Raw genomic sequence first — 16,903 nt, 5'->3', positions numbered from 1 at the left:
GTATGGAGGGGATTGTCCGTCACCTCAGGAAGGACTGCCTTCAGCTGCTTAGACACATGGAAAAGAGATTTGTGCAGAGACACACAATACTGCAAAAGCGATTCATTGATCAGTTTAGTATCCCAGTCGGGCGGACCTATCCCCGTGTTGGGAGGCCGTCCAAACACTCTCAAAAGCTGATAAGCCTGTTCGTGCCTGCGACCTGGTTTGACATTGCCACAGGACGAGGGGAAGGCATTTTACCCAATTCATGCCTGTTTCCTGCATTAATTTAGCTAGACCCCCTTTAATGGTACCATTTGCCCGTTCTACTGCCCCTGCACTAGCAGGGTGATAACTGCAGTGTTTTCTCATATCCACCCCTAGGTATTTAGTCAGAGCCTTTAGCCCTTCATGTACGAAGGGTGTCCCATTGTCACTGGACACTCGTTGTGGCAACCCCCATCTGGGAATTATTTCTCTCAGTAGCCCTTTTGCTACTGCATCACTATCTTGTTTCCCTGTTGGGAAGGCCTCCACCCACTTACTAAACACACATATACACACATGTATGTACCTCTTCCCTTTGGCTGGTGTTAGTTCTACAAAATCTATTTGCCAATGTTGAAATGGCTCACTGGGCGGCGGGTGTCCGGCGGGTGCGTGTTTGGTATGATTGTCTCCGTGTGGTGTGTTTTGTGCACATACCAAGCATCGGGAACAAAAATTTTTGGGTATGTGTGTTTATTCCCGGTGCATACCAATGTCTCGTTATACTCTCCACTATCCCCCCCCTTTGCTCATGTGACTTCTTCCATGAGCAATCTCAATTGGTCCTTTCATATAAGAAGTGGGGAGACATGGTTTGTTCAAATGATTTATTGGGATCTGGAATGCCTAAAGCAGGCATGACCTGTAATAACTGCTTCAGTGCTGTAAAGGCCGCTTCAGCTTCTGGCGCCCATTCTAACTGAGAGGAATTCGATCCCTTGGTCCGTATTATATTTCTGAGTGGCCCCTCATGCTCTGCATAAGATGGTATGAATGTTCTACAATAGGAACACATGCCTAAGAAGGACAGCAGTTGTTTTTTCGTCGTGGGTCTTGGTATAGTCAAGATGGCATTCACTCGGTCTTTAGTCAGCATGCGCGTTTGTTCAGTGATGTCATGTCCTAAAAAATGCACTTGCTGCTTACAAAACTGTAATTTGGATTTGGATGCCTTATGGCCTTTCCCTGCTAAATGATGTAGCAGTGCCACCGTGGCTTGTTTACACGCTTCTCGTGTTTTCCCACAAATCAAAAGATCATCAACGTATTGCAGCAAGGCTGTTCCTTCGAGGAGCTCTAAAGCTTCTAGGCTTCAGTGTAAGGCGGCATTGTAAATGGTTGGTGATTCACAATACCCCTGACACAGTCTTGTAAATATGTATGGCTTTCCTTCAAAAGTGAAAGCAAACCAAAATTGACTATCCTTGTGCACAGGTACACTAAAGAAAGCATTGGCCAAGTCAACTACACTGAACCACTTGCTATCTGGTGGGATCTGAGAGAGAATGGTGTGCGGGTTTGGAACTTCTGGGGCTCTAGGGTGTACTGCCGCGTTGACAGCCTGCAAATCCTGCACAAATCTCCATTCATCTCTCCCTGGCTTCTTAACTGGGAAAATTGGAGTACGTACTGGTGAATCTGGGCATGGTATGATAACTCCTGCTTGTTTTAATGATTGGAACACAGGCCTGATGCCCTCCACTGCCTCTGGTTTTAGAGGGTATTGGTGCTGGCGTGGTCTGTAATCAGATTTTGGGGTGATGTGGACAGGCTCACATCCTTTTATTAAGCCCACATCATTTTTTCCCTGTGCCCATAATCCTGCAGGAACTGTTTTCAATTCCTCCTCCTCTTCCTCTGAGAGGGTAACAGAGGCTGCCATAATTACTATATTAGGACTTACAAGCTCAACCCCCCTTTTACAATTTAGCCTATACGGGGTTGGCATTTTCCACACATCTATGCTTGGGCTGTACATGACTTTACACTGGGGTTCTTTTATCCAATCAGTTGTGCTCAACACGCGTTTTGTCCACAACCCTACTCTCTGCCAGTCTGGGTCAACATGTGCGCTAGCCAGCGACACATGAGGTGCTGCATGTGAGATTGAATATAAAGATTTCTGTTTATCTGAGAGCTGCACCACTCCCGCAGCCCACTCGCAGTCCCACGCTATGGCTGTGATAATCAGACCGTCACTGCCCCCAAAGTCAAATTTTTGTTCAAAATCAACGTCACATCCCTCATGGACCTTCATTGTACAGTGAATAGAATCACTTTGTTTAACTGTCAGCTCACCAGGTAGCGTGTTAGTAACTTCAGTCATAAAATGTGTTAGTACTTCCCCAGCAGTGCACTGCAATTCATACACGTACAAAGGGGCTCCTGCCTCTAGCTGGACTCCCTGTGTAGGTGTTTCCCACATAACAAATAACCCCTCTGGGTTGCTGCTAATTGTGCACCCACGTTTACACATTAAATCTCTAGCTAACAAATTAATTGGACAGGTTTCTGACACCAAAAAGCTGTGTTTGAATTGGCTGTTTCCTAAACTACATTGGAGAGGCTCGGACATCCTTTCATCAATGGGATGACCTCCCACTCCAATTGCTGTTATCCCATATCCTGGTCTCATTCTATATTCTATTAATCCTTCTTTTAACACTGAGTGGGTGGCACCACTGTCAACCAAAAACCTAACATTTTTTCCCTCTACTTTCACAGTTACCTCGGGGAGGCCTCTTGGCCCTTTACTAATCTGCTGTAATAGTTGGTAATTTAAATTTGTCACTTCCCTTTTGCCGTCTTCTCTCAGTGGTCCGTCGCCGTCCTGCCTCTCCACCGCCCGTCAGTCTAGCTTGACTTCCTTAATTGTAGGATCAAAATTACCGAAATCTTCTTCGTTCTCCCCCTCAGGACATTCTTTTGCAAAGTGTCCAAACTTCCCACAATTGTAGCACTCTTTCCCTTCAAGTCCCTTTCCTCAGCCTCTTCCTCTCCCTCGTCCGCGTCCACGACCTCTTCCTCTGTCCCCTACTGTCTGGAGCATGGTCAGCATCGCCTGATGAGTGGTGTCGGCGCGCTGGCGCTCCCGTTTAGCGTCCTTCTTACCCAGGATGGTTTCATGATGCTTGGCGTGTTCTTCAATAGTCGACAAAGGGGCTCTACTGTAGCCGATGCAGTTTTTTCTGATAAGGTCGCTAATGTCCTTTCTCATGTTCATAAGGAAGCTGTTTCTCAGATGAGCTTCCCATGCCCCCACTTCTCCGGGGCCCACTGCACGTTGTGCTGGCGCGTCAATTCCACAATGGTCAGTGTGGACGCGTGTCAAGCGGACGAGGAAATCTGCGACGGGCTCATCGTCTCTTTGCTTGCATGCTGCTATCACATCAGTGTTAACAGTTGTTGGGTATGCTGCTTCCACTCTTTCGATGAGTCCTCTTATCTCTCTGTATGCGCTGTTTAGGTCAGGTTGGCCTTGGGGCGGTGCATTCCACTCAGGCAGATGGAGACAGATATCTCCATTCACCCAGTTTCTGTCAATGCGGTTATACTGCAGTCCGAGTCGAATCATCAGCAACCGTCTCAATTCAGCCTGAGTTGGTCTGCAGGACTGCACGAATGCCATCAGTTCTTGTCTGAAGCGTCGTCCGCCGGTGTCACCTGGCTTGCTCAGTCCGTCGGCCGCTTTCATGATGTCGTCTGCAGTCCAGTGACGGTGGACCATAATCACTCCCTCAGGTCCAGATACCTCCACCATCGGGAACTGCGGGGCATAGCCTCTGTCAGGCCCTGCGGATGGCTTTATAGTGGCGTGACTTCGAGTGTGATGAGCCACTGGTGAGGTTATTGCCTCCAGTTGCCGTCTTGGTTCGTCATATGGAGACGGCTTTGATGTTAGCGATGAAGTCCCTGGTTCGGGATAAGGAGGTGGGTTTCCTGATGCTTGTGGTTGTTGAATCAGCTGGGGGCTCTCGGCGGGGCGGCATCGAGGTCAGGATCAGCTAAGGAAACACACTGAGACACTTCATTATTACCTTTTCTATGCCCTACCTGCTGCTTCCCTCCACCCTTTTTTTTTTTTTTTTTTTGTGGGTAAGGGCGATAAACAAATAAAATAAACAAACAAATAAACCCAAATATGATAGAAACAAACAAATAAACTCTTTTCTCTTTCTCCCTTTTTTTTATGTAGGTAAATGGGGTACTAATATTTTTATTTAAAATTTCCCCCCCTTTTTTTTTTTTTTTTTTCCTTTTGTTAATCACGTCTCCGACGTTGCTTTAATTTAGTTCTGCTCCAGCAATCCGTGCTGGTTCATTGAGTCCACTCCGTTCCCTGCGGGGTGTTCTGTCGGCCCGGGCCTATTTCTTACACTAGTACGTCTACTCAGTGTGCCTATTCTCTTAGGCTGGCGGAGTCCCAGACTCCGGAGTCCTCTTGACCCTATTTTTAAGCCCTAGTATCTCATATACTATGCTACATTACAGACCCACCCCAGGGTAGACTCAGGCGGATCACTACGTCACTTTCTTCTAGGATTGAATTACTGAACTTCACCACTTACTTTCTGTTAGTTGGATCAGGCGGAGTACACCACCGGAGTCTAGCAGGACGTCACTCCCTGGTTAGGTACTTTCCCGTATTCTTGTGGGTTTCCCTCTTTCTCCAGCTCAGTTTTCTCTCTGAGGAGCGTCCTCGAAGTTCAGTCACCGCTGCTCCGCGTGGTGCCTCTCGCTGATCCTGCCGACTACGCCAATTTCTGTTGTGGAATTTTGAACAAACAGCAAGTCAGACGTGATTAAGAGAGTAATTTAATAAGAAAAAGAATAAAATAAATGTTTGGCTCTCCTCAGGTAGGGAGCCCCGAGTATACAAAACCGTGGCTAGTTATACTACTCCTGTGCTGTCTTTAACCAATCATCTTTTCTTAAGCAGCTCTTCTTTCCTTTGTTGCTGTGGCTATAAGCCAATCAGCTCTCGGCTTGGTTTTTTCCACAAACCAACCCAAACTGACTCCAAACAGTGTGGGTTGTGTGTCAAGTTGACCTTGATGTTAACAGTTCCTGATACATGTTCAACTTAATCAGCAACAGGCGGATACAAATGTGCAAACAGCATTATTAATTTACGAGCAAAAGGATCAGCGTGATTTTATATGAATCACATAATACATAGTTTCGTATCATTTTCCATCACACTTTCCACTGTAAGTGTAGAACATTCAGTAGACTATGTTTCTAAAGAGTGTGTATGTTACTGTAGGTTACTATGGAGGTCAAGGCCTGTTTGATACTCAAAAAGGATGGCAGAGGTCCTCATCCTGGGAAATTTGAACTGTTTCCATCAGGTGATTTTCACAGACTGCACATTAACTGGAGGAACCAAAAGGGTCATGTGGGAGGGTCTGTTCTACTGACCTGCTCCTGGACTGAACGTCACATACCACACACTCTTAAATGGATCTTCAGAGAGGAAGAAATCTACCTCACTGACCAGACTCAGGGTTACACAGGCAGAGTTCAGCATCTTAAAGATACTCCAGGAAATATCTCTCTACTCATATCACCCCCGACTGTGGAGGTTGGGGGAGTGTCCACCATACCTGTGTAAACACTGCAGTCCACTTCCTCCCACTGACTGGACTCTGGCTATCAGGTGTTTCCCTCTGACTCATGTTGCCTTTATCACTCCAGGACGGCACTGCCATCCTGTGGGAGAAACTGACTTGGAGAACTGAGATGGATGATGCTTCTCCACAAACTCTACTACACTGTACCATCTCAACATGTCTAATTCCTACTTCTTTGTGTTATATTCTGTGCAGATGACTTTTTGACTGGGGCAAATGTATAGAGAATAACATTTAAAAAAAAAGTTCCATCATTCATTCAGTGTTTTTGTTTCAGTCTTTCCAAGAGATGACATGGAGGTTTAATCATGAAGTTTGCACCTTGAGATGTAGATATCAGTAAAAGGACTGAATAAGGATGGCCTTTAGTAAAACATGTTCAGAGTTGTTGACCAATTGCTGTGGCAATACTTATGGGAGGTGAAAGACATGCATGCTGGGAATTTTCACATTTGTAAACTCATTGCTTTGAAAACAGAGACAAAAGAAAAAAAAAATTAAGACTGCTTAAGAAAACTTTAAACTGGAGTGAATGTGACAGAAACCATACTGCCTGAGACAGTTAGTGATTGATTGATTATAACACAAAGTTCATAGCTGGATCACAACAAAACCTAAAGCCCACAAAACCAAAAAAGAAGCATGGACGTGTGTGTGTGTGTGTGTGTGTGTGTGTGTGTGTGTGTGTGTGTGTGTGTGTGTGTGTGTGTGTGTGTGTGTGTGTGTGTGTGTGTGTGTGTGTGGAATGCAAGCATGCATGACTGTGTTAGAATAGGCATGAATGTGTGTATGTGTTTGTGTGCATCAGCATTGGAGGAGCCTATGTGAGGAGGAAGCATATGTGAGGAAGAAGAGATGCATGCTGGGAATTTTCACATCTGTCACCTGGTAGCTATATACGCATATATGCGTATACAAGAGCATGCATGTATTTGTGAGTGTGGGTGTGTGTGGGTGGGGTAGTAGTTGTGTATCACTTTGTATATTTAGGGTGTGTGTAAAATTATGTTTTTTCTCCAGGTCCTTCAATGTGGGTCTGGCCATCCTGAAGCATCCGTGTGTCTGTGTGTGTGTGCGTGTGTGTGTGTGTGTGTGTGTGTATATGAATGAGCATGGGTGTGGGTGCATGTTTCTCGTGTGTGTGTGCCAATTCCCCCCAGCTAGACACATCACAGATAGTGATGTCCAACAGACAGTGGCATCCAACTGCTGTCAGTGAACTGCACTCTACACACATTCTGCTGTCAAACTGCACCACACACACCTTCATGATGTTCTTGGTTATCATTGGGTATAAACAGAAACCACAACTCTCTGTCCTGCTTTGGCTCTTTACTCATGAAACAGCAATAGACTCTCACAGTGGAAGTGATGCGTACAGACAACGGTTGGCATTTGACCTTAAAAGACATGATTAATAACAGAAAAAATATGCTGCTATTTAAAGGTCAAATATCAAAAAAATCCTTCAACAGAGATATACACATAAAATGCAGAAAAATGATTCCTTGGGAAAAATACATAAACGTAATAATAAAACACAATTAATTTTTTTGATCAGCAGAGAGCAGCAGCACCCAGCCATCAGAAATCACAACACCTAAAAAACATTCTGATTGGTGTTAAACTTATTTATTATGACGGTACAGTGCGGCCACAGCTGTCAGAAATGGTGATATGTGTGCTGCAGGTTCTACAGTGATAGAATTCAGTGGTCACAGATTTTGGTGTAGCACCATCATTTAAACATCTGATGGCTCAGAGCAATGTCTGTTTCTGCATATATTCCTAAATTCACCTTAAAGGTAATAACATGTTTGATATCATAGTGTTCAGAACAATCTCAGCTATCTTCCTAATGAGGTAGAATCTGACATAGATCACTGTATAAAGTAATATTATGGAATATGGACATTTTTCATCTCATGTGAAAAAAATCCCTTTACTAATTGGGAACTGTTTTGGTGTTTGAAATAGGTTTACCAAATTCTGTGGTTCACAGTAGTGCAATACATGAATAAAGTAATATTGAAATATATAATAAATGTCTAAAATGAAATTTTGTACATATATTGAGTAAAAGCATGGTCTGTTAGCAACATTAACAGCTTTTGTTCTAAATTAAAGGACCAAAATGTGCTCCTTTAGTTTAGACTCCAAACATGTCTCGTCCACCCGGGTTAAGGGAAAATAAAGTAAATTTGATTCTTTGCCGACCTGTCCCGTTAAGTGGCACTGAAATCTGCGCTGTGGTTTGGTCCGGTAGAGAGGAACCGGTGCTAATTACCTGCTAACTGCTAATTAGATACTAACATAAAGTAGGACTTGTAGGGACATTACTAAGACTGACAAAATATGAAACTAGAGTGCATGTGGGGTTTTTGTTTGTTTGTTTGTTTGTTTGTTTGTTTGTTTGGGCTACAGCAGGGTACATCAGGAGGTGGAGGGAGGAGCCATGGCAGATGAGGCGGGTGTAGGCTCAGTAACATCATGACATCAGGGATAGGTGAACCTCAGCAGAAAGAGAGACTAAATTATTAGGCATGTCCACGTACAAGGGTGTGTAAATTAGGGAACTATAATATGCATACCATCCTGTGTCGAACAGAAGAGGATGAGCCTGGATTCTTGATCTCTTAAAGCTAATTTATGTAATGTTGCCTTGTGATAACACCTGCTGAGAAACACATTATACAAATACATTTCTATGGAATTGAATAATGCAAGGCTACAATATAATTTTTAAGAATGGAGTGCCTCATAAAAACACTGCTATTGAACTGATTAAGAATAGCGTGGTACTAGGGCTTTGGTTGAGGTTATCTGAGGTTATCTGGCCAACCCTCGATGGAGACATTGGGCATGTGGCAGGCAAAACTCACATCCTTTTTCCCTTGACGAAAAGCCAGTGAAAACATAGTCACTGTGTGAGTGTGTAAGTATGTATGTGTAATGCAAAAACCCACAGGCAAAGCAGTACACAGTCAGGTTAGTCATGCTCTGCACATATGGCCTTATTAAATATGTTTATTTATTTTATTTAATTTTGGGGGGGGGGGGGGGGGTTCAGGAATGACCTCTCAACACTGGCCTGGTAGCAGAGGCCTCAGACTCTGTCAAATTTCAAAGTTTCTTTGTCACGTACATAGTCATACATAGTATAACTGGCAGTGAAATGCTTTATGTAACTACTCTGTCCGTGGCTCAGGAGAGATACAGGGTAATGGAGAGTGGTTTAATGAATAAATAAATATGTTATGATGAATGAAGACAGGATGTATACTATGCATATATACAATGTACAATTTCCAGTTTTTACAATTTAAAATTCACAGATTTGTTTTTTTTTGTTTTGTTTTATGATGTTTGTGGACATCATACACAGAGTAGTCCCTTCAGTTCCATCAGTTGGCCTGATTCAGGGCCCAAATGGCCTGCGGGAACAAGCTCCTCTTCAGTCTCTCCGTGTTGGTCTTCAGGGAGCGAAAGCGCTTCCCTGACCTCAACAAAGAGAAGAGCCTATTGTTGGGATAGGTGGCCTATTGTTGGGACAGTCCTTCACAATCCTCCTGGCCTTGGTCTGGCAACACTTGTAGTAGGTGGTCTGCAGGTCAAGAAGTTCCATATGAAGTTCCGCTCTGCTCAACGCACCATGCTCTGGAGTGCTTGTCTCTCCTGCTTGGTGCAGTTCCCAAACCAGACTGTGATGTTTCCTGTAAAGATGCTCTCAATAGTGCATGTGTAGAAGGTTCGCAGCACCTTAGAGGGCGGTCTGAAGTCGCTTAGGTGTTTGAGGCGGTAAAGACGCTGACGAGCCTTCTTTGCCAGGGAGTTGGTGTGGCGGGACCAGGACTGTCTACTCTCTCCACCGTGATTCCATTAATCCTAACAGGCTGGTAGTGCCATTCCTGCTTCTTGCTGCAGCTCCTTTGTCTTGCTGACGTTTAGGAGGAGATTATTTTCCTGGCACCAGTTCTCCAGGTAGGCCCTCTCGTTGTTGTGCGAGATCAGAACCATGACGACGGTATCGCCAGCAAACTTGGCAATGATGGTAGAGCTGGAAGTGGCCACGCAGTCTTATGTGTAGAGTGAGTAGAGCAGGGGGCTTAGGACACAACCCTGGGGAGCTCCAGTGCTGAGGGTGAGGGTGGATGAGACACAGTTGCCCACCCGTACTGATTGTGATCTGTCTGTTAGGAAGTTGGAGACGTGTATGTTGGTATCGTGTGACAACAAGATGATGTAATGTACTTTACTGTCCATTGTAGATTGCTCTTGGAGATAAAACACAACACGCTAGTATCAGATTAACACACACACACAAGCACTTGAAATGTATACAACTGAAAATTTGTAATTCATTGTTTAGAGTTTAGATTCTGCATGAATTCATTGTGCTTATTTGCTTCTATGAACATGAATATTCAGCCTGGTGACAATCTGCATGCAGGAACAAGTCAGAATACCACAGACCAAAGGAGGGAGGGAGGACAAATATGAACAACTAAAAGTAGAAAGAGAGAAGTGTGTGTGAGCTGAAGTATTTGTCATGGTTTCAGTTCTCACATGCTCAAACACTCACACCCCACAGTCCTAAAAACAGTGTGTTTAGGTATGTTGGGCTTTGTTGAGGAGCAGTCAGATAGTTCTTCATGTGGTCAGTAATGTCTCACTCCTGCTGCAGGGAGATCACACGTACAGTAAGACAGTCACAGATCAGCACTAAAGAGGATAGAGGAGGACAGCACACAACACACACACGTACAACAGACGAGTGTGTGTGGGGGTCCTCAAGGCAAATATACACATGCACTGCAGACCTGTCTGTGTGTGTGTGTGTGTGTGTGTGTAATGTTGCTGGCCCGAGTGCAGCAGGACGTACAGACTTCCTTGACGGTGCAATACATTTATTAACATTAAACACATACGACACAGGAGGCACTCACACATAACACAATAAACATGACTCTACACTTAACATTAAACAATGAACAGATATACATTAACACGTGACTACACAAACTAACGTTGCGGCTACAGAGCTCGGAATTAACACACACGTAGCGACAATAATCAACAGCGGTGCACATACTGACAGGTTTAAATAGACAGACAAACAACAGTAAACCCTGCGCAGGTGTGTGTAGTCCCGGAGGGCGTGGTTACAAAACACACGTGACTCGTGGGGGGCGGAGCGTTCCGTGACGGCGTGGACGTGTGACTGGGTGCACAACTCAGTAAACTCTTATGAGTTTACGTGTAATTAAAATGTCAAACCAAAACTTATTCAGTTTAACATACTGGCAGGTATTTTTTCCAAGTGCATTTTACACTTATAAAATCCTGTCAAAACCGCAATCCACTAGGTGGACCTATACTACACTTAAATTATATGGAAACACGAATTAAAAAAAACAAACAAAAAAAAAAACGGTAGATAAGACTGATATAATTTCTAAAAAGTAAAAAGGCAAGCATTCCTTTTATAAGATTGATGTATATTTTACTGAGATAAAGACAGTCATACTTTTAACCAGCACATTATTGCAGGTAAGAAAAGGATTTTGTTATGCAGATGCTGAAAGCAACAGTACCAAGAGGCTGTACCAAATATATCTGTGTGTGTGTGTGAATGTGAGTGTGAGAGAGATGCGAATAAAAGTTCGTCAGAGTTTCATCTGAATACACTTCCTCTCCACTATAAGTGTAGCTGTGAAGTCATTCAGTAGACTGTATTGAAGAGTGTGTACGGTATGTATCAGCAGTCCTGCTGTAGCTGTGTGTAGTGTGTGTAACTCAGTAAGAATGCAGGTGTGTGTTTATCTGCTCCTTGTGCTCCACGCTGCTGATGGTGAGTGTTACCTTCTCTCTACAGGTGTAGACAAGTGAAGAAACACGTCACCGGGAAGCGACCTGGATGAGGTTTGAGGACATGTAGCTCGATATCTGACTTATTTACAAATCCTATTAGCTATCGTTGCTGTTGGCTTCCAGTGTTTGTTAGCAATGTTAGCAGCTTTTGTTCTAAACTAAAGGAGAAAAATATGGACTCCAAACATAGCTTGTCCACCTGGGTTAAGGGAGAATGAAGTCATTTTGTTGACTTTATTTGTTAAGTGGCACTGAAATCTGCGCTGTGGTTCGGTCCGGTAGAGAGGAACCGGTGCTAATTACTTGCTAATTAGTTACTTCAGACCAGCATACGATAGGAATTGTAGGGACATTACTAAGACTGATGAAATTAAGAGTATTGTGACTCTTACAAGCATCATTTTTGCCCTATAACTCTGTACATTTACAAAAACAATTTGTTTTTTTATCATGGTGTGGTATGTGAAATGTGCTCACTTGTTTATTTCTGTTTGTGTTATTTATTCCTCGCTTGCTCATTCTGTGTATGATGCAGCTCTTGTCCACTACCCACGTCTGTATCCAGCTGCCTGTGACAGAGGTCACACCTCATTGTGGTTGATTGTATATGTGGTACAGTCCTTTCCATGTGGTGTGTGATGTATGTGTTTGGTGCTTCTGTGTGTTTGCCCAAGTGGGGAGTGCGGGTGGGTTTGGGGGAGAGACTAAAGAGAATTCTGATCTCATGAATTTTGACCTACCCATAATATCCCTTATTGAGCTAGCAGTCAAACAAGATGGTATTATTCTATTTTACTGTGGAGACCAAAGGAGGGGCAGAGCTCACTAGCTGCAGGTTAAAGAGTTGGACTGGTACTGAATAAATCCATTTCCATTAGGAGGTCTCAGCTATCAGGACTTCCCAGAGGGTTTCAGCCAGACAGCTGTCTCCCACTGTGAAGACAGTTTTTTACTTGTTTATTATGGTTTACTCCCGTGCTGCTCAGGGACACTGACTATAGTACTTGCTGACACTTCCTACAGTGTAGTGACTCCAATTAGGCTAGAGTCCTGCTCAGCTTTCCTGAAACACAACCCATGCTTAACTACATGGTCAACTAAAGTGGCCCAGATCTCATCCGTGATGGTTGCTCTTCCTCCCCCTCATCCTCTTCCTCATCCTCGCTCTCCAATACTGACCTCCATTGATATCCAACCAAGATATCGAGCCTGTGGCCTCTTTATAGTGCTCAGGTTCTGATTTCTAAGTGTCATTAGTAAAATTTGTCAAGTGTCTTCACCTATGAGGACTGGGTTTGATTAATTGATAAATGGATGCATCATTTGCATTTGAGGGTTTTCCATAAGAAACACACGTATTTCTGTTGAATCATGTGTCCAATATAGAGAATTGTGTTTAACGTATTGAAAAAAATGTTTTAGAAATACAAAATGAGTGTAAATCAGAGAAGGTGCTTTTGGTTTAGTATAACAGGTCAGGAGATGGGCTACGTGAGTTAGTCGTTTCAATTATTGTGTCTCATGCCCCCGTTTTTGTGTCTTGCAAAAAACCTGTAATATCACAAAAACAGTACAGTTTCCCAGCAAGCACCTCTTCCTCCTTTGAGCACTGTTTAACAATTTAATAATACATAACTCTCTCACACACACACACACACACACCCACAAACAAAAACATGCACAGCTGCTGCATGATGGCCAGATCCACATCTGAAGTACTTGGAGAAAGAGACAATTTTACCCACACAGTAAATGTACATTCAAAGTGATACTTGTAGATGCAAAAACACCCCCTCCCCCACCCTGCCCTGCTCTCTCTCACACACACACACTCACTCACTCACTCACTCACTCTCACACACAGACACACACACACACTCTCTCTCCTTGTTGGGTGCTTGGGCTTCGAGTTCTCCTATGTTGTTCCTCTTATCTTAGATGCTTAGGAAAATTTACAAATAAAAAACAAATGAGAAAAAAACTAAAACCATAAAGACAGTACAATTTCCCAGCATGCACTTCTTCCTCCTCACATATGTATTACTAAACTTGGTGCACTTTAGCAATACATAAATAACACACACACACACACAGACATGCATATGCGCATTCTTCGTTTTGGGTTCGTGAGCTTAAAATTCTGCTGTGCTGTTCCTCTGAGTGGTGTGTGAACGACATGTTTACTTCTTTCACTCACGCATGAAGACGGTCAAAGTCATCAAATCCACATCAGTGACAGAGATTCAGCTCTAAACTTCATGGTTTAATCAGTCACTCACTAACTGACTCTGGCAGCATAAATTCACTCCAGTGACTGTTTTCTTATTTAGTCCCAAGTTATTCTGATGTCACCATAGTCATAGCTACCAGTTTACAGATGTGAGAATTCCCAGCATGCACCGCTTCCTCCTCACATATGTATTGCTAATCTGTGTGCACTGGGTGCTACGTGTGAAATGTGCTCACTTGTTTATTTCTGGTTGTGTTATTTATTGCTCATTTGTTCATCAATTGGTCAGGAGGCTTGGACAGCCCATGCTGCTGCTGCGCACACACACACACACAAAACACACACTGTTTCTGTTAGTGGTATTTTTTCCTCACTTGTTCATTCTGTATATGATGCAGCTCTTGTCCACTACCCACTTCTGTATCCAGCTGCCTGTGACAGAGGTCACACCTCATTGTGGTTGACTGTATATGTGGTACAGTCCTTTACGTGTGGTGTATGATGTGTGTGTTTGGTGCTTCTGTGTGTTTCACTAAGTGGGGAGTGGGGGTGGGTTTCAGGGAGAGGCTACAGTGAGTTCTGATCTCATGAATTCTGACAAGCTCATCATATCCAAGACGATACTACTCTGTGTTACCATGGAGACCTGAGGAGGGGCAGAACTCACTACCTACAGGATAAAGAGTTGGACTAGTGATGAATAAATACATTTGGCAAGACAAGTGAGGTATCCAGGTCCAGCTCTACGGTGGGTGTGAAGACCCATTGTGCAGAAAATGCAAAAATAAAAAAAAAAAGCAAATTCATTAGAATGGAAATGCGTGTGCTACAGTTCCGAAATGAAGTGCAACTTCAGAAATGCTGCAAACTCCGTCACAACACAATGGAACTGTTTTCTGAAGTTTCATCACATTATTCAAAATGATGTGTGCTATATTTTGGAAAAGTGTTTTCTGAATTTGTGTAGCGTTCATGAATTTGGATCAAGTTTGTAATCTGTAGTATGTGTGTTTACCTTCTGTGTTCTTGAAAAGAAACAGTAAATCAAACATAATGTGGAATACAAGTGTCACAACAAGACTGAAGGGGAAGTAGGTGAGACACTGATTCAGAGATGGAACTGCACCTTAACAACCACAGCACCAGAAAAGATACCAAATACAAACAGTGCAGACTGACTCTGCTTATTGGTTTTGCCAAAGTCATATCTGGGCCCCTACCATGAAAAATTGAATGTCACTCACTTTATTGAAATAAATAGTTTTTAAGTAATATGTAATTATTGTTACATTTTCAAAACACATTGTTTACTCTCCCATTCCTTACAGTCCATATATGGAATATAATCTGTAAAAATAGCCTGTTTTGAAATCACTGTTTCTCTGATGTCATGAGAACCAGCTCATTTACTTATCTCTGCCTCTTTGGCCTACAGCAGTTTAACCCCTAACACCTACATTGCAGTTCTCAGACATATTTCAGCTCTTAGTGCTTTTTAAATTAAGCACAATACAGGGCAGCCAATCAGAACAGAGCTCATTTATCTTACATCTTAAAGGAACAGCTACAGAAACTGCCTGTTTAATTCCAAGGGATAAAGAGAGGTTGGAAAATAGTTGTGTAAAACTGAATTATGACTCTTTTTGGAAGATAACGCCACAAAAACATTGTAAGAGGACACCAAAGAAAATTATAAAATAAAGGAAAAATATAAGACACTGTTTCACTGTTATATTTAGTCTGTATGTGAGAGAGAAAGATGGGGAGGAATAATTTATTTTGCACTTGAACACACTTCCCATCTACTGTGGACATTAGTGGGTGGAGAATTTCAGTGGAGTTCTACTGAGAGAGTTGTAGAGTTCCAGGTCATAGTTGTGTGGTGATTCCCACAGGCAGACTGTAGTCTGGGCTGCAGTTTTTGGAGCGTTCAGTACACTGTAGTTTTGTAGAGTGTATAAGATGTGTAGCAGCGTTACTGCTGGAGCTGTGTGTAGTGTGTTGTGGAATGCAGCTGTTTTTTTATCTGCAGATGTGTCTTTACTTCCTTTTTGGTAATGATGTGCAGACGAAGTCCTGTGAAGCCTTTGTGTGTGTGTGCGGGATAGTGTGTGCGCGGGAGCATGCATGTATTTGTGAGTGTGGGAGCATGTGTGTGTATTTTGGGGTGGGTGGTGGTGTATCACTTTAGCAGATTTTTATCACTTTGAATGTACGTTTAGGGTGTGTATAATGATGTCTTTCTCCAGGTCCTTCAAATGTGGGTCTGGCCATATTGCAGCAGTCGTGTGTGTGCCCGCGTGTGTGTGCATGTGTGCCAATTTCCCCCCAGCTAGACACATTACAAATTCAGTAATGCTAAACTAATTATAATTGTAATATAAGTTCATTTTAACAAGAGTTACAAGTTTGTAGTAAGAATGATCTAAGGATTACTAATAACCGCCTGAGAAATAAATATATCTGAAGAAGATTCCAAGTTCCACTTCACCAGAAGGACTTTGATTGTAAGATATCCATCACATCCCAGTTTAGATATCACTGTGTGGTACAACAGGACAAAAGCAACAAACACATCTGGGTGATGCTGTTGAATGTGCATATTCATGTGTTTTAGCCCACAGACTCTACAACACCAACACACTGTCCTCGTCCACCACTAAGGTCACTGGGAAACTTTCCCACACAGGTGATTTGAAAGAAACAGCTCATAGTGTTAATGATTCAGTAAATGTCGCTAACGAGCTTAAGTTAAATCCAGCCTAGCGTGTTGATAGCTTTTTTTGGCGGCGAATTTGCGAGTGTGAAATATGATTCCACATTACATTCATCAGCCTTCACATTTAGACTACCACATACTCTCCATATGACTGCATACACAGAACTGTAATGTGTATGTGGTGATTTGGGATGAATACGTGTACCATTACACTCCTAATATTTATATTTTAGTATAACTATTTAGTTAATATGTCCACAGCAAAATATATTCACTTTGCAGAACCTTTTCAATGCTGCTCTACTGCCCTAAGCAACCACCTTCCATGACCAGCCTACATATGAACCCTTTCACACCAAACACTGGACCAGAGTCGCCTGTTTGGGATACAAGATGATTTTCACATTTGGTGTTTTTTCT

At 43.0% G+C, this 16,903-nt stretch overlaps 1 protein-coding gene across 1 annotated transcript; it reads right to left on the bottom strand.

The window, feature by feature from the left end:
• Window positions 1-492: 492 nt before the first annotated feature.
• Window positions 493-4,215, bottom strand: LOC145647703 (uncharacterized). Its single transcript, XM_081695478.1, has 2 exons — window positions 2,497-4,215; window positions 493-1,340 (listed from the first exon to the last, which is right to left on the bottom strand). Exon 1 carries the CDS (start codon window positions 3,788-3,790, stop codon window positions 3,014-3,016), a length of 777 nt encoding a protein of 258 aa, XP_081551604.1. The 5' UTR covers window positions 3,791-4,215; the 3' UTR covers window positions 493-1,340; window positions 2,497-3,013.
• Window positions 4,216-16,903: the final 12,688 nt, after the last annotated feature.

The sequence above is a fragment of the Electrophorus electricus genome, chromosome 2 (genome assembly GCF_041902795.1).
Source record: "Electrophorus electricus isolate QZ-2024a chromosome 2, ASM4190279v1, whole genome shotgun sequence".
Lineage (NCBI taxonomy): Eukaryota > Metazoa > Chordata > Actinopteri > Gymnotiformes > Gymnotidae > Electrophorus > Electrophorus electricus.
Note: the sequence above shows the minus strand (reverse complement) of the source record. Positions and strands in the feature narration are given on the sequence as shown.

Excerpts from the sequence above, each read along its gene's own strand:
- LOC145647703 (XM_081695478.1), bottom strand. The coding sequence starts at position 3,790 with ATGGTGGAGGTATCTGGACCTGAGGGAGTGATTATGGTCCACCGTCAC.